This window comes from Anabas testudineus, chromosome 6 (assembly GCF_900324465.2).
Source record: "Anabas testudineus chromosome 6, fAnaTes1.2, whole genome shotgun sequence".
Classification (NCBI taxonomy): domain Eukaryota; kingdom Metazoa; phylum Chordata; class Actinopteri; order Anabantiformes; family Anabantidae; genus Anabas; species Anabas testudineus.
Window position 1 is genome coordinate 21,722,834 of NC_046615.1, and position 16,238 is coordinate 21,739,071.

The 16,238-nt window shown below is 38.9% G+C and overlaps 1 protein-coding gene across 2 annotated transcripts in view; it reads right to left on the reverse strand.

The window, feature by feature from the left end:
- poc1b (POC1 centriolar protein B) overlaps nt 1-16,238 on the reverse strand; it is a 37,050-nt gene that overhangs the window by 20,433 nt on the left and 379 nt on the right. For both annotated transcript variants that reach the window (XM_026365989.1, XM_026365988.2), the window contains exons 2-10: nt 15,670-15,754; nt 15,025-15,196; nt 14,691-14,870; nt 14,475-14,582; nt 14,001-14,116; nt 13,724-13,857; nt 13,513-13,581; nt 13,266-13,418; nt 12,787-12,864 (exon numbers count right to left, since the gene is read on the reverse strand). In XM_026365989.1, coding sequence (XP_026221774.1) covers nt 12,787-12,864; nt 13,266-13,418; nt 13,513-13,581; nt 13,724-13,857; nt 14,001-14,116; nt 14,475-14,582; nt 14,691-14,870; nt 15,025-15,196; nt 15,670-15,754 — 1,095 coding nt within the window. The remainder of the gene's footprint in view (nt 1-12,786; nt 12,865-13,265; nt 13,419-13,512; nt 13,582-13,723; nt 13,858-14,000; nt 14,117-14,474; nt 14,583-14,690; nt 14,871-15,024; nt 15,197-15,669; nt 15,755-16,238) is intronic.

Here is a 16,238-nt window from a genome sequence, read left to right on the forward strand (position 1 = left end):
GACGGTCACAAGGGGACTGGCTGCACAAAGGTTGTGTGTGGACATCTCACACAGAAAACTGTAGTGGGCCATACTAAGGTATACATAATGTACTTTTTAATACAGCTTTCTGTCACAGTAGGGTTGTGCAATATTGACAAATGTATGATAAAAAATACCTTTCACAAACCTCAAACATGCCACATTTACATTTAGTCGTTTAGCAGATGCTTTTATCCAAAGCGACTAACAAAGTAAACGCAGGGTAAGTGCAAAGAGGTCTTGCCTAAGGACCACTACTGGAAGTAGGCCAGTAAAACAATACTATGATCAATACTGTGACTATACATAGCATGCTTCACTTTCTAATAGTAAATATCCTGATCTGCTTGGCTTATTTGAAATTTGAAACTGTGATATTCTCACTGCTGAGTTTGATTTGACACGATCAGCAGGGCAGTTTTCCATCTGTTCCAAGCAATAAATATTTCAATCGCATATCAAAAGAGGAAAAACAAAGATATGAAAACAAACTACAAGTTTTAGGCACTTGCAATCCCTGTACAGCACTCGCCGCAGTATTGCAGGTTATAAAACCAGTGTCCCTGCCAGCGCGCCACATTGGCAATGTAATACATATGTGAATCTCTCCTCTTACACCTCTGCGAGGATAAAAGTTTATACAAGTACAGACAGCTATATGTATTTTCAATGTGTATGGGTCAATAACAATGCTGTTTGGGAGATGAAGGCCAAGTAATTATTCATTGTCAAGGCAAAGAGGCTAATTAGACAAAGTTAGCTAGTTACCTAACACGAATCCATAATTTTACTGTCTTCACTTCTCTGTCTTCACAGAGACTAGCTTTTGTTGCATTGTTGTCTTTACATAGAAAGCACAAACTTTAACTTTTTAGCATGAAAACTAAATATTAATTCATAATCAGTCCTGCTGCTTTAATTTTTTTAAACTTATATCAATTCAGATCCATCTCTCAATAGCCACCAAGACAATCTTCACCAGTATTTTGGATGAATTAAATACCAATGTGTAATCATTCTACACAGTTTGCTAACTGACAAGCATCCTTCATTAAAGTATAACATTTTCCAAACCACATTCATGCGTGAAGCACCAAGCTCTGTAGTAATGAGCAGCCAAGTGTTACACTACCATTCACAAGGTGTTCTGTTCTTCTGAAAGACAGTTACACAATGCTGTCCAGCTTGACCAAGTTAATATTTAAACAACTGTGTCATGGCCAATAACAATAAACCTGGGTGGAAGAATGGGTAGCAGGATACAACTGCAAATGCAACTGAAGGACAATCAGGATTTGTATTCAAGAAAGAAATATGTTGACATATGGAAGGCTTAGGTGTTTGTAGGACAACAGGAGGTTAATCTTGTAATCTTGACACATATCCAAGAATGAGTCATATCCTTTTACATCTGAGAAAGCCAACCTGCAGTCATTATACAGGTAAACAACTTAAGAAGAGAAAGAGTGACAGAGATGATGGACAAACAGCAAATGAGATAACTCTAAGTGTCACAGGAAATCCCGTGCATGAAGTTCATCTGCAGAAAATACTCATGTTAAAGAACATAAAAAGTAAAGAAAGAGCATCTAAACATCCAAATGCATTCAAATATGCATGGTCCATTTACAAATACTGTAAATACTAAAGTAAGTAGTAATGCAATAATAGCAAATATTAAAGCTAACATTTCAAGGGAAGTAGCTCTCACAAAAAAGTGCCAAACAGATGGGTATCAACAAGGGAGATTAGATGGCGGTGCATTGCCACACAAATGCTTGCTAATCAGATTTAGCACTTAAGATAATACCAAAAGGACTGCAAAGCACCTGTGGGAAACTCATTGGTCATTCAGAGTAACCCCACTGCTTAGTGCTAATTGCCACTGTAAGACAATGCAAGCTCTAGGCTAGTGCTGATCTCCCTCTCAGACTACGCTAGGAACCTAATGTTTCCCATGTTCCCACGCATACTGGGCTCATAGCCACTGCACATGTAGTTAAGCATCTTTAACCAAGACCCTCACATCTGAACTTTGACAAACAATCAAACAAAAAATAACAATAATGCCACAAAAAACTTTCTCTGGATCAAAAAAATGACTCTTGATCTAACAATATGAAAATTGTTTGGTATGGAGACCATAATCACAACTGTTGGCATAGAGACTACATTTCTTGGCTGGATGAGTCTACATCTGATTAAAATCTTCTCAAAAGATCAAAAAGGTATCAGCAAAGTTGAAAGGCTGAAACAATTATAATTCCAGTGCAGAGTGGTTAGTGCAACAGTGGAATAGACGTTCATATTTATTGTAAACAACATAATACTTGTACTTTTGTATTTAAGTTGAGTTCAGAGCATGTACTGAGTACTTCAACTTGACTAAAGAATTTAAAGTGGTACTACCTACTAGTCATACTTCTACTTACAACATGGGACACTGTAAAAAGGTCCATCACAAAACCTAGATCCTGGAAGAACATTAGCAACGATGTACTACTCAGGACTAAGTTCTCTACATTACGTGTACTAAACGTAAACAACGCACATGTGACATATGTCCTGGAGTTTAGAGTAAGTGATATTAAATGGTGAAAGATTCCCTGGATAAACGTGGCACATTTGCACATTCCCCAGACCCAGCTGAGGAGCAGTTGTATTAAGTTGTGATACATGTTAAACAATACACTCTCATCATGAAGATGACATATACAAATTAAAAGCACTGTAAACCAGTTTCAAGTTGATTTGGTAATTATACAGGTTATTTAATTTATACAATTTCCTGTTTTCTTAATCTGCTCTTTACATTTACTCTGATTTTGCTATTGATTAGCTAATTAGATCACAAAAATAAAAATATCCGCATGGAGAGGACTTCAGAATGTAGGTAATGTTTCAACATAAAATTGATGCTGCAACAAAACCTTATTTCATTGAAAAGTTGCATATGTGAAAAAGACACGGACACTAAGTGGAAAAGAGGAAAGAAGTCATGAGCAGACAGAGTAAAGAGATAAAGAAAGGAGATTAGATTTGGAAAAGAAAGAGTAAGAAAGCGGATATATCAAACAGTAAAAGCCCATTAAAGCCATCCATCAGTTCGGCTGTGGCCAGAGGTGGGGGATCCAGTTATCCCTCTCTAGGGAACAGTGAGATGAATGACTTCCTAACAGGTGGACTATGAGCTTAACAGGAGGGGGGTAGCAGCAAGGGGAGATGGGATTTAACCTGGCAGTTTTGGGTTACAGCTGCACCTCCGGAGAGAAACCATGACCCTGTTGCTTTCTCACTGACAGGAAATGGATTTGTTTTCCTATTCCTTTCCCAGTAATCCTCCTTTCACAGACACATGTTTGGGTGTGTAGACACAAGTACAAGGAATCCTACACACAGAGTGACATACAAAAATATACAGGGCCTGGCCAAAAAAGTCACACAGTCTCATATATTCCAGGCTGCCTTCTGCTTTGCAGCACACATTCGCTGTGACATCATTTCAATAACCTTACGCAATGTCACGTTTATTTGCACTAATTTCTCTTGTACTGATGATGGGATTGGACTACTGCATAATGTCTTCTCCAGCACATCCCAAATTTAGGGTCTATGGTGGCCAATCCAGATGTGAAAACAGTGTTTTATGTTCCCTAAATCAGTATTTCACAATTTAAGCTGATGAATTCTGATGATGATGAATTGTCTTCTTTGGAATATGCCAGTACCATCAAGGAAGAAAAAAAATTATGGAATAACCTGGTCATTCAGTATATTCGGGTTGACAGCCGACCTCACTGTGCTAGCTGTAATTATCCAGGGAAGGGGAAGGCTCTTACCTATTTGTTTAGTGAAATCCAGGTGGTGGCTTTTTTTGGTCAGGCAGTGTATGTGCAAGGAAGACAAATGGACAGATATTTTTGGAGACAGACAAAAACAAAACTGTACTTAGCATAAAATATGGATTTGGGTATGCTACTGTACACACATATACTGTATATATAGCACAATTAGTATAATATGTGGAAGAACTATGCCACAACACATATGAGATGAACCAGTACTGTATCTATTCCCATCAAACAGCTAAACAGCTAAAAATGGCAATAAAAAAAAAAAAATCAATTCTATATTCAAACCTAAATCCACTGCGAGTCCAGTAAAAGTAACCTTCTCCCCAATCACTCAAGGTCTGCAGGTAGATGCCACACAATGGGTTTAAAAAAGAACACATAAAAATGTTCAGAAAAATCAATAATTTGTTTCTGTGCAAGCCTAGATGAGCTGTACAGAAATAATCCCGGCCGGCAGCAGAGCCATGAGGTGTCTGATCTGCCTACGCAGTTCACCGGGCCACATCCTCTCTGCCTCCACTCAGGAGAAAATAGCATCAGCGAACAACACAGCCAGATATTAGCCTGTTATTTCCACACACATGCATACAGTGCCTAGCAGTTCCTTTACATTTAGTTTAGTTACAGTGGTCCACCAATTAGACAAACCTAAATAGTCTGAATATAAGTATTTAGTCAACATGTTAGTCAATAATACAATAGAAACCTTTTTAGTTAAACAATCTAGAGCTGTTGATTAATCTAAGTAAAGTTCATCTACAGTACACAAATAGCACAGCACCTAATGGACTTTTTTACTGTAATTCTCACAACATACAGTGAAAAACAATCATAAAAGGTAGCTGGAATATTGATGTTGAAACATTGGCAAAAGCACTCAGGTGTGCAGTGAGGGGAACATGGGGAACTGAAGATAAAGGTAAAAACATCATTTAGTTTAATGTTGCTCTTCTTAATGGCCGGTACAAAATGCACCGAGTATGGCAAAGGATGTTTCTTTTTTGGCACACTGGAAGGGGTGCTAGTTCACAAAGCAAGTCAACATATAAAAGAGTGTTTTTATTTTACTGTTTTTCATCAGATGAAAATAGGAATGCTGAACTCCTGAGTCATGGTTATCTTTCTACTTTGCTTTTATGAAACAGCTTCCAATACAAAAGAAGAAAATAGAAGAAAATACTTAATTATCACTTTGAACAACCTTCACTGGAGATTATAAATATAAAAAAATAATGTACAATCTCAAATACTGAAACCTTATGTGAGAAGAGCACAGATTTAACAAATCATTAGAAAATATATATAAAAAACAAATCAATCAAAACATGAAACAATCACAGAGTAGGAGGAATACCACAGTTGTTTTTGCTTTGCTTTTTCCTCCTCTCTTCCTGCTAGGATCTTACAGGCAAGATGACGACAACATAGTTAAATCTCGCATCTCATCCAAGGTCTATTTTCATCTTTCACAAAGCCTCCCCCTATTTCTCTATGCAGGGATAACAGCAAGCAAGGAAGAAAACACAACACATCATCATTTGCCTTTCAGGTGTCCCTGGTACCTGTAATAGACCTTTCTGGTTATTTTTAGCCTCTTCCACGGTCCAACTCTCAGAACATATCCAGTAGAGGCCCCTAAGGATACAAGCTGTACCCTTGAGAGAACACATTGAGAGGGCTGGGTGTTGGTTGAATGCGGAAGGATAGCGGAGGTCACATGCAAGGAGGGAAGCCCGTGCAGTGACAGTAATGGAAGTAAACAGCTCTCAAAACTCTCCAAAATGTTGAAGAGAAAAATACTGTGGCAAAAATAGTGATGGCAGGCATCAGATGGCTTGAACACTAGATAACTGTTTTTCATAAGTACACTTGCCAGATTTAAATAAGATACTGTATGTAATAGTATAAGGAAGGTTTCAAGACAATGAACTAGTTTATTCTTTATTTCACATTTAAAACCCTATATCTTAAAAAAACAACCCAAGAAAACAGACATCCAGTCACATGCTTCCACGTCTCACCTTGGTTATACATATTCATTCACAACACAACAATGTGCATAAAGACTTCATGGATTACAGTGTCCTTCCAAGACCACAAAGTAAACAAGACCTTTTTTATTTATTAATTTGTCTCTAAAGTATGATCTCTTATTACAGCGCTATTTTAAAAATGTACAATTGTAGTTCATGTTTTTCTAGAGATTATTAATAATTAGCAACATATTTTCCATAGTGGTGGTTATGCAGAGTATTCAACTTGTAAAGGAGACAAAAATACGTTTTTATATGCAACAATCCAAGGTCAGAAAAACTATACTCCTGATGAGCAGAGAAACTAAATGCAACACGGCCCTCAAGTGACCACCTGCTACAAGTGTTAAGTAATGCTGAGAGCAGGAGAAACAGGAAGGCTGACAGAGGTGAGGTGAGGAAAGAGAGAATCCTGCTGAATTAGTGATGAGGCTTACCCTCCTCTTGTATTTTTGATGAGGAAGATAAAGTTTTCGGACACTTGAATGCCAGCACCAGAGAGGCCGTCAAAGGGAGTCTTGTGGCAAAACAGATTTATTGAACGAGAGCGGTATCCCGAGACAGGTTTCCTCTTTGACTTAATGTTGCTGAGGCTATCAAATGGTCAGGAGCTAGCATGTTTAATCATAACATTCTTAGTTATGTATTGTCCCATTAAATACATACACAACTTGGGGCAACATGTAGTTCAGTTGGTAGAGCAGTCATCTATTAACCCCAGGGTCAGTGCTTCGACTCCCGGTTCCTCCTGGCTACATGTCGAGGTGTCCTTCACAAGACACCAACACCCCCACAGTAGCACTGTCATCTACTGCAGCTGTCAAAACAACAATTTCCCTAAAGGGATCAATAAAGTTTGTTGCCGTTAGCTACATTATGTGCTTTCAGCACACTATTAGGACAATTTCATATTTTAGTTTTGTTAAATATGCACTTTCAGCTCTAGTTTGGTCTCCACCACTTCTGAGAAAAATCTCTCTCTCTAGTTAAATGTTCAACCTTTTGCTTTATTCTGCTGTTGTGTGGTTAACAGATAGTAAATTGTACTTTGGTAAAATATATTTGTTTTAATTTACTAACTTTACTAAAGGAATAAAATGGTTGTACTGCACATGATGGTTTAATAATAAATAATAATAAAAACACTATTTGTTTGAGATCTAACCATTCTGCATGGTTTTCAGATTATATCTGCAGTAGACTGAGTGTGAGAATAAAAGCCAGTATGAATGAATGTGCTTGACTGTGTTTCTGACTGAGCATGCACAGGGGTGTATGCGTGTGGGTGTTTGTGAGTGTGAGGGTGTTATACAGCCTCTGGGAGCCTATGTCCTGGTGAAAAGTGAACCATCCTGCCCCCAAGAGTTGTTACTATCTTTAGCTTGCTTCCGTTGTGTCATGTCACTCGTGTTCTCCTCTACAGCACTTCAATTTGGTATCTAAACCTCTGGGCTATCTAGTATCCTGTGCACATGAAGCTAAAGAGAGATTAGGGGCGGGGCTATATATGTTACAGACTGTGCAATTACACAAATGGGTAATGCTTTACATTTTCACAGTTGGTTAGGACAATTAAAAATAAGAGCAGGGCACAATAAATCTACTAAACACCGTCACGTATGATCAAGATTAATTTACACTGGATGGAGAAACACACGTCTACAAAAAGAAACACATTCACTTACAAAAGGTCTGTGACACGAGGCCTGTTGATAGAGGACACCTTGCGATGTTTAAAATGTCCCTTTACCCTTTAGCCTTATTGTTATGCAAGTAAATTTCATTAGCAAGATGCATAAACTCAACTTGATCCTAACTTTGTCTCTAAACTCTGAATTAAAATGAGATTAACTGTTACATGACAAACTGAAGTGCAAACTTGCCCTAACTTGCTTTCCTCTGGAAGATTTTTATGGACTTACCTATGTGGACATTAGGGTCCTCATAAAGACAGACAGACACTCATAGTATAACTTCCTCCTTGGCCTCATTTCATGCTTGCCATTCTTCATGTATTTCACAGATGACTTGATATCTATTCAGTGCAATGGATTTGACACTTCCCGTGTCGTCACCCACTCTGCTGCCTTTCATCAAGAGGAGAGACTCAAGCAGACAACAGACTGCACTAAATTTTAAAGAGACATCCTGTCACACCATTCAACAAAAGTATACTTTCTTTACTATTATCAAAAAGATTCCACACTTATTTTCATTTTTTGTGGCAAAAGAATCGCAAACTTTTTTTTGTAGGATACATTTTCTACTCTACCCTTTTCTTAATCTCATCCTAAATTGAAAATAAGACAATTGGAAGGAAATAATTTATGTATGTTGTGCACATTAAAAAGGACAAATTAAAGTTTCCCAGTTAAATTAAAGTCAGTCAATGAGGAGAAATTAACATTGCTTTATTTACATTTTATGTCATTTTCTAAGTCTATTTAGCTGGCAGCAGGTAACTGTGGAGCTCTTTGATTAAAACAACCTCCTTCTAATTTAGCTCAGATACATCCTGGAGGTCCTTTAACAACCTCACTCAAATGTAGCTTGTGTTATCCAGAGTGAGGACAAGTACAGAGCTCAAGAACACACAGACAGGAGCACTGTGTGACTGTTGGCACAGGTGAGATATGTCATTTTATGGTTACTGGTGTGTCTATTAAAGCTCTATAATGTCAATGGAAGGTGAGGACACTACTCATGGCCTCTCTCTGCTCTGTAATGACACTGTGTTTGGTGATAACACTGCCTTCAGAAGCACTAAACCCTGCTAGTGTCACTAGCTCACAGCACAGCTTAATGGTTAATGCAGAAAGAGACTGAGAGAGGGAGGAAGGACACAAAGCCACAGCTGATACCGCATCAGTGTTATCGTGTTATTACTGCCATCAGCTCTCTGTCCATACAAGCATTCGAATTTCGATGTTATGTGCGCATGTAAGAGATTACAAACAACTTGAATGTCTTAAATGTTTCTGCCTCTGTTGGCAAGTCAGCTGGACTTTATAGCCAAAAATGTATGAACATCACACTATTACAATTTATTACAACACGTTCTTCTGAGAAGGCCGTCTCACAGATCTATCAATCAGTTAATGTTTGCTGAAGTATTAAGACTTCTCTTCACTCGAACTAAGAGACTTGGGACAAAATAGGATAAACATTCACAAAAAAGTGCAAGAATGTAGTGGACAAGGTTATCCTTGCCTCAGCCAAAAGAGGACATTACAACATATAATGCAAACTATGATCAACAGAGTTTAGTGGCACCAAGGCCAAACGACAATGTGAAAGAAAAATAATGCATAAGTAATAAGCGGGGAGACCCTAACTTAAGGACATGAAGGTCACTGATGGCAGAAGTAACTGAGTAAGGGAACCTCCCCATCCATCCACCTACGCACCAACCTCAGGCCATTTGCATCTCCCATCCTTTCCCCATCTCTCTCACCATTTGTTTGTCAGGCTCTCTTACCCCTTATCTGTCCGTTTCCGCCTACGCTTGGACCAATTAGGGCAATGGAGGGGAAACACCGACGCAAGGCGGAAGGGAAAGCACTCTGAGGACATCAGCCATGATGAAATGAGGAGGAAATGACCAGGGGGGAAGGATGAGGAAACACAAGAGGAAAAAAGGATGAAGGCAAGAGAAGAGAGGAGAGGAGAGTAGAGGAGGAGTTTCGCAGTGATGGAAATAAGTTGATGAGAGCTGACAGGAGGAGTAGCACTGGGGGCTGCCTGCTCTGAACCAATCTAGACATAAATTACCCTCATAAACACACATCAATGCAGGTACGCACAATCCAACCCCAAGTACCCACACAGATAACTTGAAAAATTCACAAATCTGCTGACACATGTACACGTTATGTAAACGCACATGCAGGCACTGAGGCAGGTTTCAACAAAGGAGGCGTGGAGAAGAGATGATGTGATGTGAGAACTTTGTTTTAAATTTGACCACAGTGGTGCACTGACTATGTAAGCATGTTGTGAACCAGCGCTAATTTTACTATTTTTAGCAAGAATACAACCGATGTACATGTATTAAATGTTTGTGACACAAGGGTGCACTGAGTTAGTTAAGCAGGCAGGCAGTACTCCAGCTAGTCTATTATTAGAGCTAGGGCTGCTGCTTCCTGGCTGGGGCCCCCAGGGGGCCTGGGAACCGGCACGTGGATTCCTACCTGCCCCCCCCATCTCTGTGATCTCTATTCCTCCCCATCTCACAAGCATTTCCATTGAGGCATGCTCAGCCGATTCATACAGGGGACAAAGACAGGCTCCTTCAGCAACAGAGAGAACGAAGAGCAGGAAAAAAAGGAGGAGGAGGAGGATCAGGAGGAAGAAACAAAAAAAGACAGGAGAAGGAGCTGAACCTGAGAAAGAGGCTGCTGAACTACACAGCTTGTTTTACTTAGCAAAAAAACAAGAGCCCAAAACCAGAATATATGCATAATGAAGCATTTTCTAGCAGTTTGTATCCAACCTAGCTGTTGCACTGTAACTTCCCTATGATTTGTTTTCAAAGCAATGTAAAAGAGTATACTGATGCATTTCCTTGGATGTTGTGTTAAGGGAGTCTTCATTTCTGTGGGTGGTTTTATCTTAGATCTGTTCGACCACAGTGAGTATCAACACATCAAGTAACTACTTATTTACCTTTTTAGTAAGATGAGACTACTAGACACGTCAAATCTGTCAGAAAGCCCTTCCAGAAAGGCTGCTTCACTAATAATGACTTTCATACATCTAACAATATAACAGAAATCAGCCATAACTGTAAAGACATCCATCTGATACTGGGTTAAAACAAATAGCTTCCTTTACCTGCACAGTTCCTTGGTAACATCATAATGTCAAGTCATGAATGGCAGTTCAGTTGTGTGTTTACTGGACTCCTGAACCCAAAACACTTATCTGACTTGGCCATCTTCACTCTAAATAACTTCCACTTGGCTTGGTTCATTCATGGCTTTCTTCCCACACACAGCAAACCAATGGCAGGGAAGAAGACACTGAGACAAGTAGAGCGGCACACCACAGAAAAACTGAGCTGTCACTTATATAGACTACAACATGCTTCATTTTCAATGATTTAAAAAAAGAATTAAATAAAATACTTATTATTTAATATTTATGATAACAGGCAGCTGGATACCGTAGTGGCAACATCACAACCATCCATGCAGGAGACCGCAAATCCTGGCTGTGACCTACCTATAAAAGCATCTGACAAATCACTAAATGTAAATGTAATACCTATAACATCACCTTTTCCTAACAGCATAATAATGCCAGCTCAATGACAACAATATATATAATATAAAATGATCCATATACAGCTGTGCAATGCACTCAAAAGACCTTCACACAACTTGACTTTGAGTTAACTTCAGAAAACATACCCATATCCAAAAATAACACAGGGCCCACTCACATTCATCTGCTTATACAGCAGCATACTCTCATTATGCATCCCAATGATTTGGATGCAGAATATAAGTAAGTTTAAAAAAAAAAAAAAAAAAAAAAAAGAAAATCGATGAATGAATCTTTAATAAATACTTAAATGGCATTTTCAATGACACACATATACACATATTACAATATATAGTGATAATTTTGTCTGTGCTTGACTGAAGTCTTTTGTACAGGCTATGTAACGCACCATGAGAGCTTCTTTACCACAGTAAATGTTTAGTTCACGTTAAAAAAAGGTTAACAACCATATGTCATGACTATCTGCTTTGTCCTTATAACGCTCAATGTTTTGTTCCTCAAACTTGTCATTCTTTTTTACAACACCAGAGGCCAGTAACTGTAACATCCCTGGGACACTGCACAAAGGAACAGTCTGCTACACCTTGCAACATAAAGTGAACTCGCTACTTAAGTTCATGTCCATGTCAATACTCTGCCGCCCTAAACGAGGTCTGAGCAAAAATAAAAACTACTGGAAGGAATTATCTGATAACACAAAGTGGCATTCACAGGGTTGCTGGATGAATACCAATAATTTAGCGAGCAGATGAAACAGTTGGAGAAAGAAGCTTATAATGGCAAAAGGGACATGTTGCTTTGCCCATGAATTTCATACTTGTTTAACTGTATTGCAGCTGTAGGAAGGAACAGGGTATTTGAGTAGTGAACATCATCATGAAGTATTCTGCTAGCATCACAGCATTTCAACAAGTGATAGGAATATTTTCCTTATAGGCAGGCTGCAGCAGGATCTTACAGTTTTTCTCAAATGCTGAAACACTATAACCAGGCAAATGTCATTTATCAAAAAGCACAACCAATTCCCTATACTCTAAACACTACTCCCCTGTTTTGTCACGAGCCAGATTTGTTGAGCCTACACACAAATCCCTTCATTTCTTATTGCGTACACCATGTGGTCCTTTTGCGGTCAAAGCACAAAATTTCAGCATTCAGTACAATTCACGCTTGTGTGTGATATCTGAGGACAAAGTTTGTTTTTTCAGCAACTATGAATGTTTGAGTGTAGAGTTTCAATTTAACCAGAAAATTTAATATTTGGGGAATTGGGTGACACGTTATGGATTTGAGTTTACTGTTCTGAGAATACAAGACACCAGAGTGTCTTTCACACAGTAAACTGTAAAGACTGCATGGTCTCCACTGCCACCTGGTGGTCACAGGGACAACTATTGACAAATTGGACAACCTTGAATCTTGAATCTACAGGTACAAATGTTTAATTTCAGCCTCTAATTGGCAGCACGACTAATTATTTTAATCTGGTGAGTGACTGAATATATCATTTTTTCCTTTTAGGTAAATATCCTAAGTGATAAAAATCCTGAGGTTGTGTGATTAAAGTTCAGTCATTCAGTTTGCCAGCTTACCATGGTGCTGTGAACAGCTTGGCCCAACTCTATGACATGCGGGTGGGTGGACTGAGTGTCTGCCACTGTTGGACTGATCTGTGGAGAGAAACAAATAATTTTTACCTTTTACTTTTTGTTAGGTATAGAATGTCAATATTAAACTGTAGACAAGGTTTCTTTTAGCATTTGTCAGTACAATAAATGTACAGGAATAGTTTTAATGCTTGAACATCAGTTATTTATAACAAAACAAGAGACTTCAGTTAAGTCTAATTTCTGTTGTGTTCACGTATGTATGGTGAATGATGTGTTCAAGAAAAACAAAACTAAGCTATAACTGTATACCACCATGATTTTAGAAAACATGAACTAGCAACTCATCATTTTTACAAAGAACTCTGTTCAGTGTGTAAAATAATTAAAACAAATAACTAGCATATAATAACAGTAATAGTATAAAATAATTTGCATGTGTATTTTAGAAAAACTGAACTGACCTGAATAGCTGTGGACTGTGGATGATGAACGTGAGGTCCTCTAGGATGGACGTCGCTCAGGTGTGGTGGAGGATCAGGGGTGGACCTCCGGCTGTGTTGCTGCAGAACATCCTGATAGGATTTTGTGTCAAAGTTTGTCCTCCACATCAGCACCTAGATGATTGAGGGACCAGCACAACTTTAAAGAACCAAGACCCCTGATGTTCTGCTAAAGTAAAGCAACACTGAAATACCAAGAAACACCAACCTGACCATCAGCTCCTCCTGAAGCAAAGAGATCCCCAGCTCTGGAAAAGGCTACTGTCATTACAGCACCCTGAAAAAATGTAACATTGTTAGTTAATTTAAAAAAACATGACAAATGTTACCAAAGACTAATCAGGGGAAATACTTGAGCTGCTCAGACTGCCTATGGAGTCTGATGTCTGCTGGTGAAGTGAGCAATGCTATAGCATCACCTTGTGTCCATGGAGGGTGTAAATGAGGCGTCCCTCCAGCAGATCCAGGATTTTAATAGTGCCGTCACTGGAACCGCTGATTACATAGTTGTTGGACGGGTGGAAGGAAAAGCTATTGATTCCAGCACTGTGGACTAAACCAAACATTAACAAAAATAAAATAGATGTTACATCTACATTATGTATATCCTAATGCCCAGTAGAATAATAATGGTCAGGATTCTCTTTGAAATTGAAATATAACTAAACAGAATCCATTATTATAACTATGGCATACCTTGATAATGCTGAATTAGCTTGTTGGTCCGTAGATCCCAGATTTTAAGTGTACTGTCTGCCCCCGAGGACGCAATACAGGTGCCGCTTGAGTTGAAATCAACAAATGTTGCTGATCTAGAATAACAGAAACATTCAGGAATCACAGACTTACAGCACATTAAAAGTCTAGAGCCACCTGCAGGAAAAACTTAGAACTTGCATATATTTGAAAACTGAAACAGCTATTTAGTAATAGTAGTTTTTTGTAAGAAGTCTGAATCTACATTGTGTACTCATGTCTTTCTACTATTTGCATTAAAGATGGGAAAGTATATATGTTCAGACAGTTAAAATAAAAAAGAAATTCTGATTTAACTATCTAGATAAATAAGACTTTAGTTGCAAAGCTAGAATTAAAACTATATCCACAGTGATGCAAACATTACAGTAAACAAGAATACCAGGTCTCAAGCTGGCGGTTTTTGGGACCTACCCTCCATAATCAGAGAAACAGTTGATACAGTGTTTGGTGGATGTGTCCCACAGCCGGACAGAGCGGTCGTCCCCACAGGAAGCTATGAGTCGCCCATCTGGAGAAAACCTGAAGCAGAAGAAAATGTATTTTTACCTTGATTTTGATTATATGATATTCTATATACATGCATTCAAATGCACATTGTAACAAGAGACGGCGCTGACAGAACCATACCTGGCACAGCGCACCCAGTTTGTGTGCTGGTTGAGAGAGTAGACAAAGCACTGCCGGTGAACACTCCACACTTTGACCGACTTGTCATCAGATGCCGTCACAAGTCTCTGGCCATCATTGGAAAAGGCTACACTGCGTACGGCAGCGGTGTGGGCTTTGAACACTGTTGACTCTCCTTTCCTATAAAAACACACATATAATGAATATAACTGACCATATTGCCAGTTTACTGTGTTACAGTATCGTCATCCACCAAAATGCTTTACATTTTATATTATTGTCAGTGTACTTATAGTTAGATAAAGATTGGGATTACGATGACATGAAAGCCTACATGGAAGGGGTCCACAGTCGGACAGTTCTGTCCTTTGAGGAGGTGGCCACCAGGTTGCCAAAAGGGGAAAACTGCACACCAGTGATGACATCTTGGTGGCCAACAAAGCGGAAAGCCCTTGCCTTTGGAGCTAGATTCCAGATCATAAGGCTCTTATCCACTGACCCAGAGGCTAGACAAAAAACAGATGAACGGATAAAATTTAGTCAACGACTAAATTGCAGTAGATTTAGATAAAAGGTACTTACATACATAGATGCATATCTATTCGTAAGATCTATTATATTATTTCATAAAAGGCTTTGACTAATTACACTACGGTTTATTTTTCAGTTTCAAGTCAGGCTAATGCTTAACAGTTTTAGGCTACAATAAGTGAGAAAATAAATGTTTCAGCACAAATATTGAGCTAGTATTAGGTCATTTTTGGGTGACAACAGCACGCATTTCCATTTAGTAATTTGGCAGACGCTTATATCCATAACGACTTGCAAGTGAGGTACAAGGTACAAGGTCTCCCGCATGGAGGGTGGCGATGTAACCACTACACTATCCAACCACATGCTGTACAACTACAGAAGCATCTGCCTACTGACAAATAAAGTCTGAATCATCTCATATTCTTAAGCTTGTTGTGGCAGTTACCCAGTTGCTTGCGGTTAGGATTGAAGTCTGCACAGGTGACAGCATCTTTATGTCCCTTGAAGTGTCTTTCCAGGGAAGGATCCTCCTGCAAAATATGTTCACAACCAGTCAAACTCTGTTTCTCCATTTTTTATTTTCTTATAGATGTAGCTTGCATAACGTGTGGTGAACATGTTGGGTCTTTCATGGACTATACAGTCATGAAAACAGCATTTTAAAGATGGCTGGTAGGAGTAGAGCTGAGTGATCCACTTGGTTCAACACATTTCACACAGTAATTGAGTTGAGTGCACATTAAAACACGCTGTTTCACACTGATGGTTCAAACTTTTCTATCACTTAAATCCAGGCTGAGGGACCAGAGCTCATGTTGTGTAAGTGAATGGAGTTAGGGAAACCGTTAAAGAGACATTACACTGGGAAAATCCTCAAGCACTGGAGCACTTTCCTTTTTTAACCAACAAGTGAGACTACAACGACTAAAAGGGAGCCACGGTGTGTTAGCTTCATCCAGTAAATCCTCTTAGTTTAGCAGAGACGCTGCTAGCAAAGTCGCCGACTCAGCTAGC